At 40.2% G+C, this 16,612-nt stretch overlaps 1 protein-coding gene across 1 annotated transcript in view; it reads left to right on the forward strand.

The window, feature by feature from the left end:
- The window catches only part of CFH (complement factor H), a 100,145-nt gene that overhangs the window by 9,419 nt on the left and 74,114 nt on the right, over positions 1 to 16,612 (forward strand). Inside the window, exons 2-6 of the mRNA XM_054037505.1 lie at positions 1,287 to 1,472; positions 6,721 to 6,826; positions 8,257 to 8,333; positions 10,759 to 10,953; positions 14,343 to 14,513. Coding sequence (XP_053893480.1) covers positions 1,287 to 1,472; positions 6,721 to 6,826; positions 8,257 to 8,333; positions 10,759 to 10,953; positions 14,343 to 14,513 — 735 coding nt within the window. The remainder of the gene's footprint in view (positions 1 to 1,286; positions 1,473 to 6,720; positions 6,827 to 8,256; positions 8,334 to 10,758; positions 10,954 to 14,342; positions 14,514 to 16,612) is intronic.

The following is a 16,612-nucleotide window of genomic DNA, read 5'->3' on the forward strand; positions in this document are numbered from 1 at the left end:
CTGTGAACACAAATAGTCTCAGTACTGGAGGGAGTGGGAAGGTTGGGACTCAGATTGAAGAAGAAGAAGTGTGGCGAAGCTAAGGGTGGGGATTTGGAAAATTGGGTCAGTGGAAAGCAGGAAGTTGATGTCAGACAGTGATGGGAAGTAGTAGCAACTATGGAGATTAGAGCTGCAGAAGTAGAGATCTTGGGAGTTGGGGGTATCTTTATCCTTTTTTCCTCTGGTGGTGGGAGGGCTGGCCTGGGGGAGCTGTGGTTGAGGGAGAGAAGACAGTAGGTGGGGTCGCTTATGTTGAAATCAAAGCAATTATCTCTGTTCCCACTCTCCATCCTATGCATCTACTGTTCCTTTTATGTATTGAAAGATAATTATCCCCAGTATCTAGATATTTATTGTTTCACATTTGATTGATAATTTTGGTTTGCTTTGGGATATGTACTAAGTTTTTTCCCATTCTATTAAAAATCAGGTTAGTCTGATGGTGTGCAGTTTGTACATTGTACATTGACCAAATCGGACAGTCTCTATGCAAAAGAATAAATGGACACAAATCAGATGTCAAGAATTATAACATTCAAAAACCAGTTGGGGAACACTTCGATCTCCCTGGACACTCAATAACAGACTTAAAAGTGGCAAATCTTCAACAAAAAAACTTCAAAATCAGACTCCAACGAGAAACTGCAGAACTGGAATGAATTTGCAAACTGGACACCATCAAATTAGGCCTGAATAAAGACTGAGAATGGATTAGTCACTACAAAAACTAATTTCCCCAGGCTAATTTCCCCCCTACTGTTACTTACACCTTCTTGTCAACTGTTTGAAATGGGCCACCCTGATTACCACCACAAAAGTGATTTTTCCTGCTGTTGAGAATAGCCCACTTCCACTTTAATTGAATTGTCTTGTTAGCATTTACCCCTCACTTGGTAAGGCAACTCCCATCTTTTCATGTACGGTGTATATATACCGCCTACTGTATTTTCCACTCCATGCATCTGATGAAGTGGGTTTTCGCCCACAAAAGCTTATGCCTAAATAAATTTTTTAGTCTGTAAAATGCCACAAATACTCCTCGTTGTTTTTGCTGATACAGTTTAACACGGCTACCACTCTGAAACCTTTCAGTTGCCCATGATCTTTCTAAACACTGTGTGGTGATTACAATCAAGAAGCTGCACTTGCTTGCTCTCAGATCTCATTCTTCCTTTTGCTAACATTATTTTTGGGTATTTACCATCTATTTTACTAATTATTATTCTCATTTACTTAATTTCTAGATTGCGAAACTCCACCTCCTAGAAGAAGTAAGGAAATACTTATAGGAACCTGGGACAAGGCATCCTATCCACATGGTACTTCAGCAACTTACAACTGTCGACCTGGGTACATAAAACTTGGTCGTGTTACATTTGAGTGTACAAATGGTGTGTGGAAACATCTCCACCCATACGTGGAATGTAGAAGTAAGTATCTTTGCAAAATGTGCATATGTTCAACTGAAATACTTTCAGTCATTTTTCCCTTTTTCTTCAGGTCAGCATTTAGGGCAACATCACAAAGTCCTCACTTGGGCAATGATGCTCATTAACTTCAATTGGAGTTTTGTCTGTAATAATTCCAAGATTTGGCCCCTAAACTTTAGTGAGAAAGAAAATTTCATTAAAAAGAATCTTTATTATTACTACAGTGATTTACAATACAGACACCAAAGGTATAGATAGACAATTTAGCAAAGCAGTTTTTGCTAAACAAAGCAGTTGTTCAAGATAAACATAGCTACTTCATAGTAAGAAATAACTAGAACTGAGCAAAATTCAGAATTTCCATCCTATGGGAAATTCTTACATTTGAACATTTGTTTTTTGTCATAAATTAGGATGAAAAGTTGAAATTTTGAAATGTTTCACAGAATGGAAATTAAAAAAAAATGGTTCTGAAATGTCAAAACATTTTATTTCAACAGTTTTGATTTAAATGAAACATTTTCAGTCAGTTCTATTTAAACTGCATTTTACCAAAGCAATGCATTGCCTCATGGGAATTGATGTTCAGGAGCCTTGATACCTCCATTTTCCCCATATAGGCTCCCTGACCAGACTACAGCACTTATTATCTACTGAGAATCATGTGACCTCCATATTGCATTATGCATATCAATCAGAGGGAAATCCACATTGCATTATGGGAGATGTCGTGCTCCAGGGAACATGGCCTGCAGGAGAGAAGGGGGACTCAAACTACATCTCCCATTATATAATGAATTCATAGAAATGCAATTTAATGTTTTATTGACCTGATTCAAAACTAAATGTTCTGGGTCAGTTCAAGAAATTGAAACATTCTAATTCAGGTTGAAGTAACCCACAAAGAAATATTTCATTTAAATTTTCCCAATGGAAAATCAAAAATATTTGGAAAGATCAAGATCTTTCCAAAGAAAATATCAATTTTGCAGAAACTGCATTATCCATCAGAAGGTCATTCAGACAGAAAATTCCTGACCAGCTCTATGAATAATAAAGTCAGATTAACATCTACTGTAATTTTAAATTAAAAGGTAAACTTCCCATACATTTTACCATATGTTCTTTCAAGGCTGATGTTGTAGATATATAATCATTTAAAAAGAGATTATGTTTGTAAAGCTCATTGAAGAAGCAAAGCGGTCTGAATAAAGTCTAGCTCTCTGAAGGTTATTAAATAGTGCTTGTTCCAAGAATGAACATGGCTAGCACTTTTAGGAAGGGGTCCCACGATTCCTTTCCTTTTGAGTACATGCTCAAGTGACTACTTCTCTCTTCACTTGGTCTTCCTTTAAATCTGGATAAAATCAGTTATCTTCTCTGAGTCGTCCAAATATGCTTCTTTCCCAAATAGTCTACATCTCCAATCAAAATATCCTACATAAAGCAAAGTTAATTTGACATGAAGATCATTAAGAGAAAATCATAGATTCTAGGACCAGAAGGGATCATTATGATCATCTGATATGACCTCCTCCATAACCCAAGCCAAAGAACACAACCCAATACTTTCTTCATCAAGACCATAATTTCTGTTTAAGATATAACATTGATTTAAAGATTGCAAGTGATGAAGAATCCACCCTGTCCTAGGTAAACTGATCCAATGATTAATTACCCTCATTTAATTCTTTTTGCCTATTTCTAGTTTGAATGTACTTAGCTTCAACTTCCAGAAATTTTATTTTGTTATGCCTTCTTCTCTTAGTTTAAAAAGTGGTTTATTATTGGAAATCACTGTCCCAGTGAAGACACTTATAGACCACAATCAAATCTTCGTTTAATCTTCTCTTTGATAAACTAAATAGATTGAGCCTCTTTAGTTTCTCAGTCAGGCATGTTTTCCAGACCTCTAATCATTCTTGTTGCTCTTTTCTGAGCTCTTTGCAATTTACCAACATCGTTTTGAAGTGTGAACACCAAAACTGGACACAGTATTCTAATAATAAACAGTAAAGAAATCAGAGGGGAAAAATTATGCAGAATAGCTACAGAACAAGAGTAAATGGTTTAGAAACTTAGTCGTGAGGCCCTGCTCTTAAATATGAAATAAAGGGTGATGTGAACTTAATCCCATTCCCTCCCTCCTTTTTTCCAGGAACAAACCAAAGACACTCTTTTACTATAGGCTTTTTGCCCTTCCCTTTGGGACGTGCACTCTATGAAGGATCTCTCTTCTATGTACAAGTCAGTTGCTTCTGCGGCTGCTTCCACAGATGTCGCCCACCTGCAGCTCTCTCCTGCTTAGAGCAAACATCAGAGAAATGTTCTTGAACAAATAGATCTATTAACTGGTCATAAGTTTCTGCCCCTTTACTTTTTGTCATTTTTTTTCCCCAAATAATCCACCATTTTATGAACATTTTCCCTGTGACTTAACTTGTCAACCTTTTAAAGGTTATAAACTTTGTGTTATGCCTCTGGTGTAATTTGAAACCTTTTTGACACAGACAGTTTTAAAATGTCATACTTCATAGTCTCATTTACATCCATATAATTAAACACCTGCAAAGTTTTACCATTCAGTTTGGAGAGTAAGATGGTCATTCTCCAGTCATCAGAGTTGTTATGTACATTGCAGATCCTTTCAAAGGTGGTTAAATATTCTTCTGTGCAATCAGTCTCCCTATAACTTGGGCACAGTTTGTCCCAGCTGTGTGATCCCTGGTGAGGATTACACGTGGGCTGAAGGATCTTCTTTTGTAAATCCAGTGTGATCAGGGCGTGTTGCCTGCCATCTCCTTTTTTTGCCTCTCCTCCTTTTCTTTGACCTCTGCTTCTTGGGCTTCAAAAATTTTATCTTCCAGCTCCAGTACTCTCTGGTGTGTGGCTTCCACTGCGTCCCATTTATATTTGGCTGCCCAGAGATTGTTCCTTCTCTACTTTTGCCACTTCCTAGATGGTCAACTCCAACTTCATAGCTGTTTCATTGAAGGCTATACCTGTGCATAACTTATCTTGTTCCACAAGTGAAAATCTCAATTCCTCAGTGATTTTCCCTTCATCTAATTCATGAGCTTCACACTGCTGCTCCAACTATTACTTATTTAGTTTGGAGTATGTTTCTTGGCTACTCATTTTACACTGCACTTTATTTCCTTACCTGAAATAAACAGAAAATAGCAATCCATAACCTTTTCCTTCATTTTTCACCTTCTCACGTGTGACTATCTCAGTATGTAAGCAAACTGGGTGTAGATCCTGCCTGATTACTCCACTGTAGTGCTTCCCAGGGGTAGGATTGTGAGGCACCTCACTACACCTCCCCTTAACTGTGCCTATCAGGGTGCAGCTTCCTGACACCAATAGCCTCAGGCAGAACGAGCATTCTTCTCTCAGCCTATGCAGGCAGCGCTGTTCCTCTTCAGGTTACGGATAGGCACACACCAACCCCCAAGTCCTTCAAGCATCTGCCTGTAACATTCAGCCCCAATCCATTGGACACTCCCAGAACTCCCAGATCCTCTATTCCCAAAGGAACAGAACACCACAGCTTACCAGTTATACCACAGAATACAGTTCTGCTTAACACACAGCACTTACGTTTGTTTATAAAGAAAGCATTTTTAAGTTTATTTAACAAAGAACAGAGTTTCAAATGATAGCAAGATGAAATATTGGAAACAAAGGGTTACGTCTAAAACAGAATCATAACACACATAATAGAGCTTAGATTTAACTAACTTGATACTCTTCTGTCTAGTGATCTTTACGTCACTCAAAGTTCTTCTCCCAGGATTTAAAAACTTGTCTGTCTGTGATCCTTATTTCATGAAGCAAACCCTCTGTTATCTTACATCCTAGATGAAGGAGGCAGAGTTAGTCTCTGTACCTACACTTGGTAGTCCAAAAATCCATGATCTTCACTTGTAAAAAAGACTCCTTCCTGCTGGTTTATTTCCTGCTGTAAATTCCCCCCTCTGAAGATTTCATAATCCCATCATTATCAATTAGGTCAGACTGTAAATGGGCATTCATTGTGAACTATAAAATACTTCATTTACTTACAGACAGACAGCTAGATAAGCATCTTCTGCCTGAAATAAACTTGTTTTTCAACTTCTGGTGACTGATTCCAACTCATAGGCCATAAGAACATAATTTTTTCTCTCGTTCTCTCTGTGTTTATATATATATATAAACAAACCCCTTACATATTATCCATACATTTTTCAGTGATTATGATGACCACTGTGACACAGGCTTTTAGTAGAGACCTTACATGACACTGTTAGGCAAACTAGTAGGTAGATACCAGACCAAGGGGGATCCTTGTAATCCTTATGTACACTGATGCCCTCTGCCAGATGGCACCAAGAGGTCCCTGGGTCACACACCATTCTATCTTAAGAAGTCCTTGGGCTCCAGTTTGAAGGGTAACCATTCACCCAGGGTCCCAGCCTGTCATTGTAGGAGTGTATTTATCTTCTCCAGAACCAGAGTGCCATCTCTCAGCCAGGTATCTTTTCATAAACAATGTTTTTCATATAACTCAAGCGCTTCACTGTTATAATCTGGGAATTTATGACCAGATATTAAAAAACTTTATTAGCATGCTGGAATTTACCATATCCCTCAGTTAAAAGGTCAATGCATAATTACAGTTCTGTCTCCATGTATCACCTATGTAACAAGCTGTACATTTAATTTACTTGATTGACTTAATAATGCTTTTATTTTCCTCCTAATATACATATATGCATATAGAAGCATTTCTAAAGAGCCTTTACCTCTTTGAAAGAATCCTTTTGTAAGTGTGCAAGGAAATGTTTTAAATATCGGGTCAATAAACCTTGTGCCTTAAAAAAATATTAACAAATTGGAACTTTTCAATGTGTATCTGAATCTGATCGTAGGTCTGACAAAGCATCCTTTGTATTAACAAATATTTTATAGAGTCAAATTCTTTGCTGTTTGTCACTCAAAAAGCAAAAAATTGGATAGTCCCAGTATTTAATTGGCCAGCATTATGGTTGAGTTTTCAAAAGCGCTTGGCATTCAGCTACCATTGAAATCAATGGTAAAACTCTGACTTTAATAGGAGAGAATTAAGCTAATGCTGAAAGCTTTTGAAAATCCCACCCCATATAGCAAATATAATTCCTATCTGACAGGCAAAATTACCTCCCTTTACAGCACTGTAGAAGGTTTATAAACACATTTCCCCTTTTTTTTCCCACCTCACCAGACAAGCCCTGTGGCCATCCTGGAGATATTCAGTTTGGCTCCTTTGAACTTACCGCTGGAACGGAGTTTGTATTTGGCGCTCGCGTTGAGTACAAATGTGATGAAGGGTAATGTTTTTTTGTTATTTAATATACTGGTAGCACTAGAGCAGGTCAATGTGGGGTGTAAAAGTTAATGGAGTAAGTGTCTAGTTATGGCTTTGTGATTTTTTATTTAAGACTGACAGATTTACATTCTGTTAATATTTTTAGATTTCTATAGTTAGAAGTGGTTAATGATGAAAGTGCATCCAACTTCATTACATTAACAGCACCTTGGGTTTCCATAAGACTATTTAACATAACTCTTTAATCTTATACCTTCAGATGTACTTCTGTAGCAGAATCAGCCAAATTTTGTCCTCCTGAGGACCGCATCTAATTTGCTTAGACTGACTGCAGCTAATCTCATATTTAATATGGAGATCCAGAAATCAGAAACTAATGAACTGATGGAGCCTTGTTATGGGGCTCAGTGAGTCATATCAGAGGTCTGATTTTCAGAGGTCAGCACTTGTGAAAATCAGGCCCGTGACCTACAGGCCAAACATTAATCATTCCTGTTCTATAGTAATTGCAGAGAAAAATTATTTCAAATAATGACTTTGTGGTAGATTCAGTAACTACATTTATTATGTGCTTTCATGACTAAGGCCTAGTCTTCACTTACCGGCTGGTCCGGAGGCACGCCATCGATGTTCTGGGATTGATTTATCGCGTCTGGTTAAGACGTGATAAATCGATCCCGGATCGATCCCGGAAGTGCTCACAATCGACGCCGGTACTCCAGCTCGCCGAGAGGAGTACGCGGCGTCGACGGGGGGAGACTTCCGGCCGCGTCTGGACCGCGGTAAGTCCGGAGTAAGGTACTTCGAATTCAGCTACGTTATTAACGTAGCTGAATTTGCGTACCTTAGTCCGAAGTCCGGACTAAGTGTAGACCAGCCCTAACTATAGCTCTCTAGAAAGAGCTTTAGTAAATTGAATAAAAAATCTTGTATATAGTAAGATATACTCCATTAGTCTGGCTATTTAGCACTGCTCTGGCAATACAAAGCATCCATAAATGTGGCTTAATCTGCCATTTTCACCAGGTTTATGCCTCCTTTGTGCTTGAGGGTACCAGTGAACTGGGCTTAGAAGTTGCAGTTCTCCCTAATGTTGTGAGACCACAGTGAATTACAATGGCTTCTATACAGAGGGCTGAGCCAGAGTTTAGCGTTAGCAGATCTCTGTAATAAAGTAGTTTCAATGAAGCTTTACTTCTGCCACTTACCATTTTGCTACTCTGTGCAACAGGAAGTTTAACAAAATGGAGAAGGAGCCCAGTAGAGACAGTATTGTTTCCTTCTCCAGGCAAATGTTTTGGGTTAGTTTATATATTAGAACAGGGGAAACTACTTATATTGTTTTAATTGTAATAGCATCACATAACCTGTTAACACATAATGCTGCTGTATTTTAGAGTTTTATATTTTGGTTACAATTTTTTTGGTAAGTTATCAGATGCTCAGCCAAAGAAATTTCCGTGAGTGTCAGGCAGATGGATGGAGCAATGAACTCCCCCACTGTGAAGGTAAATGGAGTCTACAACATAATCTTTTTTTCAAACTGATTTTTATTTACTATGCGCCTGCCTAAAACTATTTAGGATCCAAATGTGATATCTTTGCTCACATTGATTAGTACCTTTCTCTAGAGCCCTTTGTGGGACTATTTAAATTCCGCTCCTGTTCTGCCCTGCAGTACCCACTCCCACCCTCTCTTGCATTATTGCTGGCATTTTTATCCTGCTCCAAACCAAAAAAAATCTTAGATCCCACAAATCCCGCAAGAGAGGGGAGGGAGATAAACACGTATAGGAAAGAGAAGTTCAAACAATCTAAATAGCAATTTCCCAAATAGGCTACTCTTGGTAAACTGACAAGAGATTTAGTGTTTTCCTGCAAATTTCCACAGTCTATTTTTTTTTTTTTGCCCACCCAATCCTGGGCACAACAAATACGTTTTACTTGTTCCCACTATTATGTCAGTGTGTCCTGCAGGACCCACAGGATCCCAGTCCAGCTGCAGGGGTCTATCTTACTCCACATGTAGTCCCATTGGTTCAGTAGTATTACTCATTCAGATGTCACAATCTGTCCTTTAATGTTATTATTAGATAATCTCCTTCTTAATTTTGTTCTGTAAAGCTTTAATACTTATGGGGAAAGTGTTCTGTCATACAAAGAATGCACGTACCCCCAGTACAGTATTTGTGTTATATGTGACTTTGGCCAGTAAGAATTATTATTATTTATATTTCTCTAGTCCCAACATTAAATGTTTCTCACTAAAGGAAAAACATGACTGCCTGAGAACGTGTGCACTTAATCCTGCATGATGTTTTGTTTATAAATTTGTTTGAGGAACCCTGAAATAGGATGCAAAATCAAAGAAAGGGCAGATGACAGATATATACAGGAGAAAATTGGGAGAAGAAAGAGATAGAGGCAAAACTCTGGTCTCAGATACACACATACTCTCCCATTAATGTCTATGCGAACATCCAATGGTGGAATTTGGCCCCAGATAATGGCTTCCTTTGTGATAAGGAATATTTGATCACATATATTTATTCCTTTTCTTGGGTTAGTGCAGTTATGGAAAATTGGAAATATGGCATGGGCCAAAATTTCTGCTGACCTAAATTGTGCTCACTTATACCAGTGATGAATTTAGTTTGAAATCTTTATCGAGGATTTTGAGCTAACAGCTGTGAACTGATGGATATGTTCTAGTCAGTCTACAGTGCTCTAAAGTTTTCCAACCGATTAGTCTGTGAGCCAGTTAAAGTCTTGGCATAAGCAAGTGCAACTCTCATAGATTTTTAGCAGGGCTTGTGGCTGTGAGTGTCACTGCATATATTAGTTGGGCCCCCACCTATTACTCAAGACAGTTCTAGGTGAGCACTCTGTCTGCAACCAGTATGCAACTACACATCTACCTCAATATAACGCTGTCCTCAGAAGCCAAAAATCTTACTGCGTTATAGGTGAAACTGTGTTGTATTGAACTTGCTTTGATCCACCAGAGTGCGCAGCTCCACCCCCTCACCGCCCCGGAGCACTGCTTTACCGCGTTATATCCAAATTCGTGTTCTATCGGGTCGCGTTATATTGGGGTAGAGGTGTAACTTTCTCCGGTGTCTGTCAGTCTGTCTTTATACCACACTGGTCACTGTGGTATCTAAGTATGTGATAAAGCTGAATTTTGCTTTTACTATGTAGTGTACTTACAGTAATTTTTCAATTGTTTTGTATTTCTAATGTTTATCATAGAATCATAGGACTGTAAGGGACCCCAAGAGGTCATCTAGTCCCCTGCACTCATGGCAGGACTAAGTACTATCTAGACCATCCCTGACTGGTGTTTGTCTAACCTGTTCTTAATCTCCAGTGATGGAGATTCCACAACCTCTCTGGGCAATTTATTCCAGTGCTTAACTACCCTGACAATTAGGAAGATTTTCCCAATGGCCAATCTCATCCTCCTTTGCTGCAATTTAAGCCCATTACTTCTTGTCCTATCTAGAAGTTAAGAAGAACAATTTTTCTCCCTCCTCATTGTAACAACCTTTTATGTACTTAAAAACTGTTTTCATGTCCTCTCTCAGTCTTCTCTTCTGCAACCAAACCCATTTTTTTCAATCTTCCCTCATTGGTCCTGTTTTCTAGACATTTAATCATTTTTGTTGCTCTTCTCTGGACTTTCTCCAATTTCTCCACATCTTTCCTGAAATATGTCACCCAGAACTGGACATAATATTCCAGTTGAGGCCTAATCAGCATGGAGTAGAGTGGAATAATCACTACTTGTGTCTTGCTTGCAACCCTCCTGCTTAATATACCCCAGAATGATTGCTTTTTTCACAAAAGTGTTTAGCTTACTTTTAATGCTGATCATTTTGTTTTATAATACAGTTACAGAATATGCCTTAAAATATAGCTTTATTTTTACAGTGAGGAAGTGTTTACCAGTAAATGCACCAGAAAATGGAAAAATCCTTGCCACTGGTGTATATGAGGCAGACCAAGAATTTTCCTTTGGCCAAGTTATACAGTTTGAATGTAATGAAGACTATAAACTTTCTGGATCGAAAGAAATACATTGCTCAGCTGATGGAAATTGGAATGCTGAAGTACCTAGATGCATAGGTGAGAAGAAAATTATCTATTAGTTTAGTGGCATTTCTCTTTAGCCAAAGTCATTTGGAAGGTACTGTCGAAGCTTTTATCGTAGCACTTACAGGTTCCTATAAATTGGTTGCTCTGAAGGAGTTATGGAACTAGCAAAATATTTCCAGTGACAATACTTACAATACTTAACTGGTGTATGCAGGTCCATTGCATGATATAATAGAGTCATCTAATCATTCTCCAATCTACACTACAAACAATACTGACACTGGATAAGACTTTATATGCATAAGTGAATAAATGGAAGAAGAAAGTAATTACCACGGAGAATATTCATTAATTATTTGCATGTTTTAATACTATCTATCCTGTTGACAGTAGATCAACTAGATATTTGGCTTTTCAGACCCAAAACTGGTATGAGGGAGTGAGATTAGTTATATTCCTTCTTGTATATCAAACAGAATTGTAGCCTAATGTCCACTCAAATCCATCCGCATTGTTACACCATTTGTTTTCTGTTGTGTTGAATTGCGATTGTATGTTCTTCAAGGCAGAAACTGTGGCCTTACAGTAACTCCTCACTTAACGTTGTAGTTATGTTCCTGAAAAATGCAACTTTAATTGAAACGATGTTAAACAAATCCAATTTCCCCATAAGATTTAATGTAAATGTGGGGGGTTAGGTTCCAAGGACATTTTTGGGGGGCAGACAAAAGGCATTATATACTGTATAGTACTGTACTGTGGTGGGGAGGTGCCCCTGGCTTACCCCGGGGCTCAAGGCTGGGGGTTCAGGGTCTGGGAGGGAGTTAGGGTGTGGGAGGGTGCTCAAGGTGGGGGTGCGGGATCTGGGAGGGAGTTAGGGTGTAGTAGGGCGCTCAGGGTGCGGGTGTGGGGTCTGGGAGGAGTTAGGGTGTGGGAAGGCACTCAGGGTGCGGGTGTGGGGTCTGGGAGGGAGTTAGGGTGGGAGTGCGGGGTCTGGGAGGAGTTAGGGTGTGGGAGGGTGCTGAGCGTGGCGGTGTGGGGTCTGGGAGGAGTTAGGGTGCAGAAGGGTGCTCAGGGTAAAGTGCGGGGTCTGGGAGGTAGTTAGGGTGTGGGAGGGCACTCAGGGTGGGGGTGCAGCATCTGGGAGGGAGTTAGGGTGTGGGAGGGCGCTCAGGATGGGGTGTGGGGTCTGGGAGGGAGTTAGGGTGCGGGAGGGCACTCAGGGTGGGGGTGCAGCATCTGGGAGGGAGTTAGGGTGTGGGAGGGCGCTCAGGATGGGGTGCGGGGTCTGGGAGGGAGTTAGGGTGCGGGAGGGCACTCAGGGTGGGGGTGCGGGGTCTGGGAGGAGTTAGGGTATGGGAGGGTGCTCAGAGTGGGGTGCGGGGTCTGGGAGGGCACTCAGGGTGGGGTGCAGGGTCTGGGAGGAAGTTAGGTGTGGAGGGTGCTTAGTGTGGGGGTGTGGGGTCTGGGAGGAGTTAGGGTGCAGAAGGGCACTCAGGGTGGGGTGCGGGGGGTTAGGAGAAACTTGTCCCAAGTGGAGAGAGGGCAGGAAGCCCCACAAGCTGAAGGGCCAGGGGAGGGAATCGCTAGTTCAAGTGGTTTGCTGCAATCCCTAGGGCCCCTGGGCTGAGACCCAGAGTAGAGGGCGGGCCCAGGTCCCTCCCTCTCCACTCCCCTTTTCTGGGACACTAGTGGGACAGTTGATACCCCAATTCAGGGGTGAGAAATGGTGCCCTGAACCTCCCACAAGAGGAGAAAGCGCAAGACCCATCATAATAGTTTTGGCAATTTGCCACAGGTTTTATCAAAGAAGGAAATTAATCTTTCCCCTGTGCAGAGTGTGACACACATAATGAAGTAACATTTTTTTTTACTGATACACTGTCACATGCATGCATCATTACCTATTTTTTTTAAATTAACAGACTAACCTGCAAACAGTTTGAGTCTATATGACGCTTGGTATTTATTGTCAAAATCAACTATACTTCCAATTATTGGTATTCTTGCAGCATCTAAAAGCCGGAGCGATCAAGGTGGATCGTGCTTTATTCAAACTAACCTGCATAAACCATTTATTTGTTTCTTAATTTGTTTTGTAAATAGAGATTATGCCTATGTGTGAGAACCAGTCATCCTTGCTTCAGAAAAGATTTCTTAACAAAATCTCTCCATTTAATAGTGGGTCCATTGAGTTTTCAAAGACCTGAAATTGTTATATGTTAACTGATTGTGAAGTATTTACTTAGGAAATGGGTAGAATTCAGTTTGACGGGTGATAAGTACATTAGTGGGTTACTCACACTGTCAGTGTGAACTAAACTTTTGCAACTTTGGCATCTCCCCTTCCTTGTAATTCAAATGTGGAAGACTGGTATTAAATATGCTGGTTGTTTAAAGCTGCTGCTAGAGTGCTGATGTTTTTATGCCATTGTGCTGACTTTCTCTTCTGTATATTTACCCCAACCTGCAAATAGATCTTCAGGATCCAAAGAAAGATGCATGAAATCTATCCCATCGTCTAGATAGGCTTTTATAGTCTTAAGGCTTGTCTATACAGGGAGTTATTTCAGAGTAGTTAATCCACTTTACATTCATACCCTCACTTATTCTGAATAAATTTTCATGTGTAGACAAGCCCTTACCTTACTGTCCTCTCAGTCACCACAATCAACCAGAGTAACAGTTCTTACAGAGATGTAGGATTTAAATTCTGTGGTGAAATCCAGATTTAGAATTATGCTAATGAGGAAATAGTAAAACAGTCATGTCAAAGTTAAGTTTTGTAATTATTTTCTAATGAGTGTTGTAACAAAATGGCTGATGTTGGTATGATGGGTCCTGCGCTTTTCTTGGCAGGGGGCTAAGACGCCACCCATTGCCCCTGCTCTTGGGACTCTGAGGGCCCCGCCAGTGGCCCGGGAAGGTGGTAGAGGAGGGAAGCAGGGGAGGGGTCTGGGTTTGCTCCTCACTCTGAGCCCCAGCCCCTCTCAATCCCTGTGGGTTTCTTACCCTCTTCCCCCTTGGGTAGGGTTACCCTCAATCCTTGATGCTGGGGGAAGAAGTCTCCCTGCCCTGCTGAGGCAGGGTCTCCCTTCCTTCAGTTCTCTAGTCTTTCAAGTCTCACAACACACTTCTAAGCTCCAGTCCTCTCTCCTTCCTCACACACCCTGACTGCCTGAAGTGGGGGAGTGTGAGGAAGAGGGGGGTTATTAGGTTCCTGACAGGGCCTTAATTGACTACAGGTGCTCCAATTAACCTCTAACAACCCTCCCTAGGCTACAGGGAATCACACCTTAATTAGCCTAGGGCTTATTTATCTCCCCTCTCCCACTGCTCCCTGGCCCTCCTGTATCACAGTGTATTCTTCTCAATCAGGCATCACAGATGTTTATGGATTTTGTTTCTATTATCTTTAGTGATAACCTGCGAGCCACCAATAATTAAGAATGGAAACTTAATGATACCAAAGAGAGTTTACAGGGAGAATGAACAATTGCAGTTTACCTGTAAATCAGGATATACATTCGGTGAAAGATCTGATGCAGAGTGTACTAAATATGGATGGCGTCCAGAACCAGTTTGTAAAGGTCAGCTTTTGTTAATGTTATACTACATATTCTGATACTTTTATCTAGCTAGCCAGCTATAGTCCTGATCCACAACTAATTCTCCTAGGTGCTACAGTAATACAAATACATAATTATTATATATACTATATCCTGGAAAGCAGTGACTCTGAAAAGGATTTAGGGATCATAGTGGAAAAGCACCTGAACATGAGCTCCTAGCCTGATGCTGTGGCAAAAAGAGCTAATGCAATCCTTGAATGTATAAGCAGGAGAGTAGTGAGTAGAAGTAGGGAGGTGATTTTTACCTCTGTATATTTTTACCTCTGCATTGGTGAGGTCAGTACTGGAATTACTGCGTCCAGTTCTAGTGTCCACATTTTAGAGAAGATGTAGAAAAAAGACACATGTTGTTTGAGATCTGGAAAAAATGTTTTACAGTGAGAGACTTAAGGGGCTCATTCTGTTTAGCTTATCTAAAAGAAGATAAAGGGATAACTTGATTGCATTGTTTTACCTTCATGGGTACCAGGTACTAAAGAGAACTTTTAATGAACTTTTAATCAGAAAAAGGCATAGCAAGAAATAAGACACACATTTCTAACCATTGGAACAAACTACCAAGGGAAGTGGTGGATTCTCCATCTTTTGATGACTTCAAATCAGGGCCGGCTCCAGGCACCAGCTTCTCAAGCAGGTGCTTGGGGCGGCTGCTCCGGAGAGGGGCGGCACGTCCAGCTATTCGGTGGCAATTCGGCAGACGGTCCCTCACTCCGCCTGGGAGCGAAGGACCTCCCGCCGAATTGCCGCCGCACATCGTGATTGCGGCTTTTTCTTTCTTTTTTTTTTGGCTGCTTGGGGCGGCCAAAACCCTGGAGCCAGCGCTGCTTCAAATCAAGGCCTTTTAGTGAAACACATTATTGGGTTTAAAACAGGAGTCTCTGGGTTAAATTCAATGGTTTGTGTTATACAGGAAGTTAAACTAGATGATCCAGGCCTTAAAATCCATGATTCTATGATGTAAGGTATTTGGAAAAGAAAGGGAAGAATAACAATCACATTTCATCACCTGCCTATCCATGATCCACTGGCAAAGCTTTTATAGTCAAGGATTTGGAGAGATGGGGATTTCTTGTTGCATGATTATAAAGCAGATGCAAGCGAAACTACCGAGACATGTTCAGTATTTGAAATATCATGTCAAGATGAGCCAGATTCTGCTGCCCCTAGTCACATGACTATTTATCAGGTAAGTACTCCTCAACATGATTAAGGCTGGTAGAATCTGTCCCTACATGAGCATCCTCAAATTGAAAAGGATATGTTGGCAATTTTCTGGTTGTGAACAGTTTTGTAATGTATTTAGGGGCAGAAATTGGACAAAGTAGAAAGGGATCATAACTCATTGCAGAAGCTCCCTTGTCATACAGAACACCATGTTGATTGACTAAGCAGAATATCTGAAAAACTTAATCTATTTTCTTCAAAGGAACTTCAGATACTGTGATGCATTATTTCTATTGTAAATTAAGGTTTGTGTAATGCAGTATACAGTTATTATCTGAACAACAAGAATTCACTCCATAACACAGAGCAAAAAATTAGTCCAGATATTGAATTAATCCAATAGAGTTGTGCAAAATAACCTGTGTCTCTGCTATACTTTGCACATTGGTTTATTCAACATGCTTCTAATGGTTTATGATTTTAATTCTACTTTGACCAATTTCTGTCTATAAATGTATATAGGAAAATAGCCACAATCAAAAACAATTGCCAACATTTCTTTTTCAATTTGAGCATAGTTCTGTTGTGTTTTATCTGAGTTTTTGGTATTATCTTGCAGAATAGCCCTCTACCCATGTGGTTTTTTCATAAACTGAGACCTAAGGCTCTTTAATAATCTCAAAATATATGATTTCTGATTCCACTGTAGGGTTACAGTAGCTAGTGTTTACATTCCAGGATAATTTTCTTAATTTCTACACTGTGAGCTGGGGGTGTGATTCCCAGCTTGAGGAGACATACCCATGTTAGCTCTAATTGAGCTAGTGCATTAAAAAGAGAGTGTAGCATGAGCGATGGGCAGGGCTAGTCACCCCAAGTTCATGCCTATAGTC

This window comes from Malaclemys terrapin, chromosome 8 (genome assembly GCF_027887155.1).
Source record: "Malaclemys terrapin pileata isolate rMalTer1 chromosome 8, rMalTer1.hap1, whole genome shotgun sequence".
Classification (NCBI taxonomy): domain Eukaryota; kingdom Metazoa; phylum Chordata; order Testudines; family Emydidae; genus Malaclemys; species Malaclemys terrapin.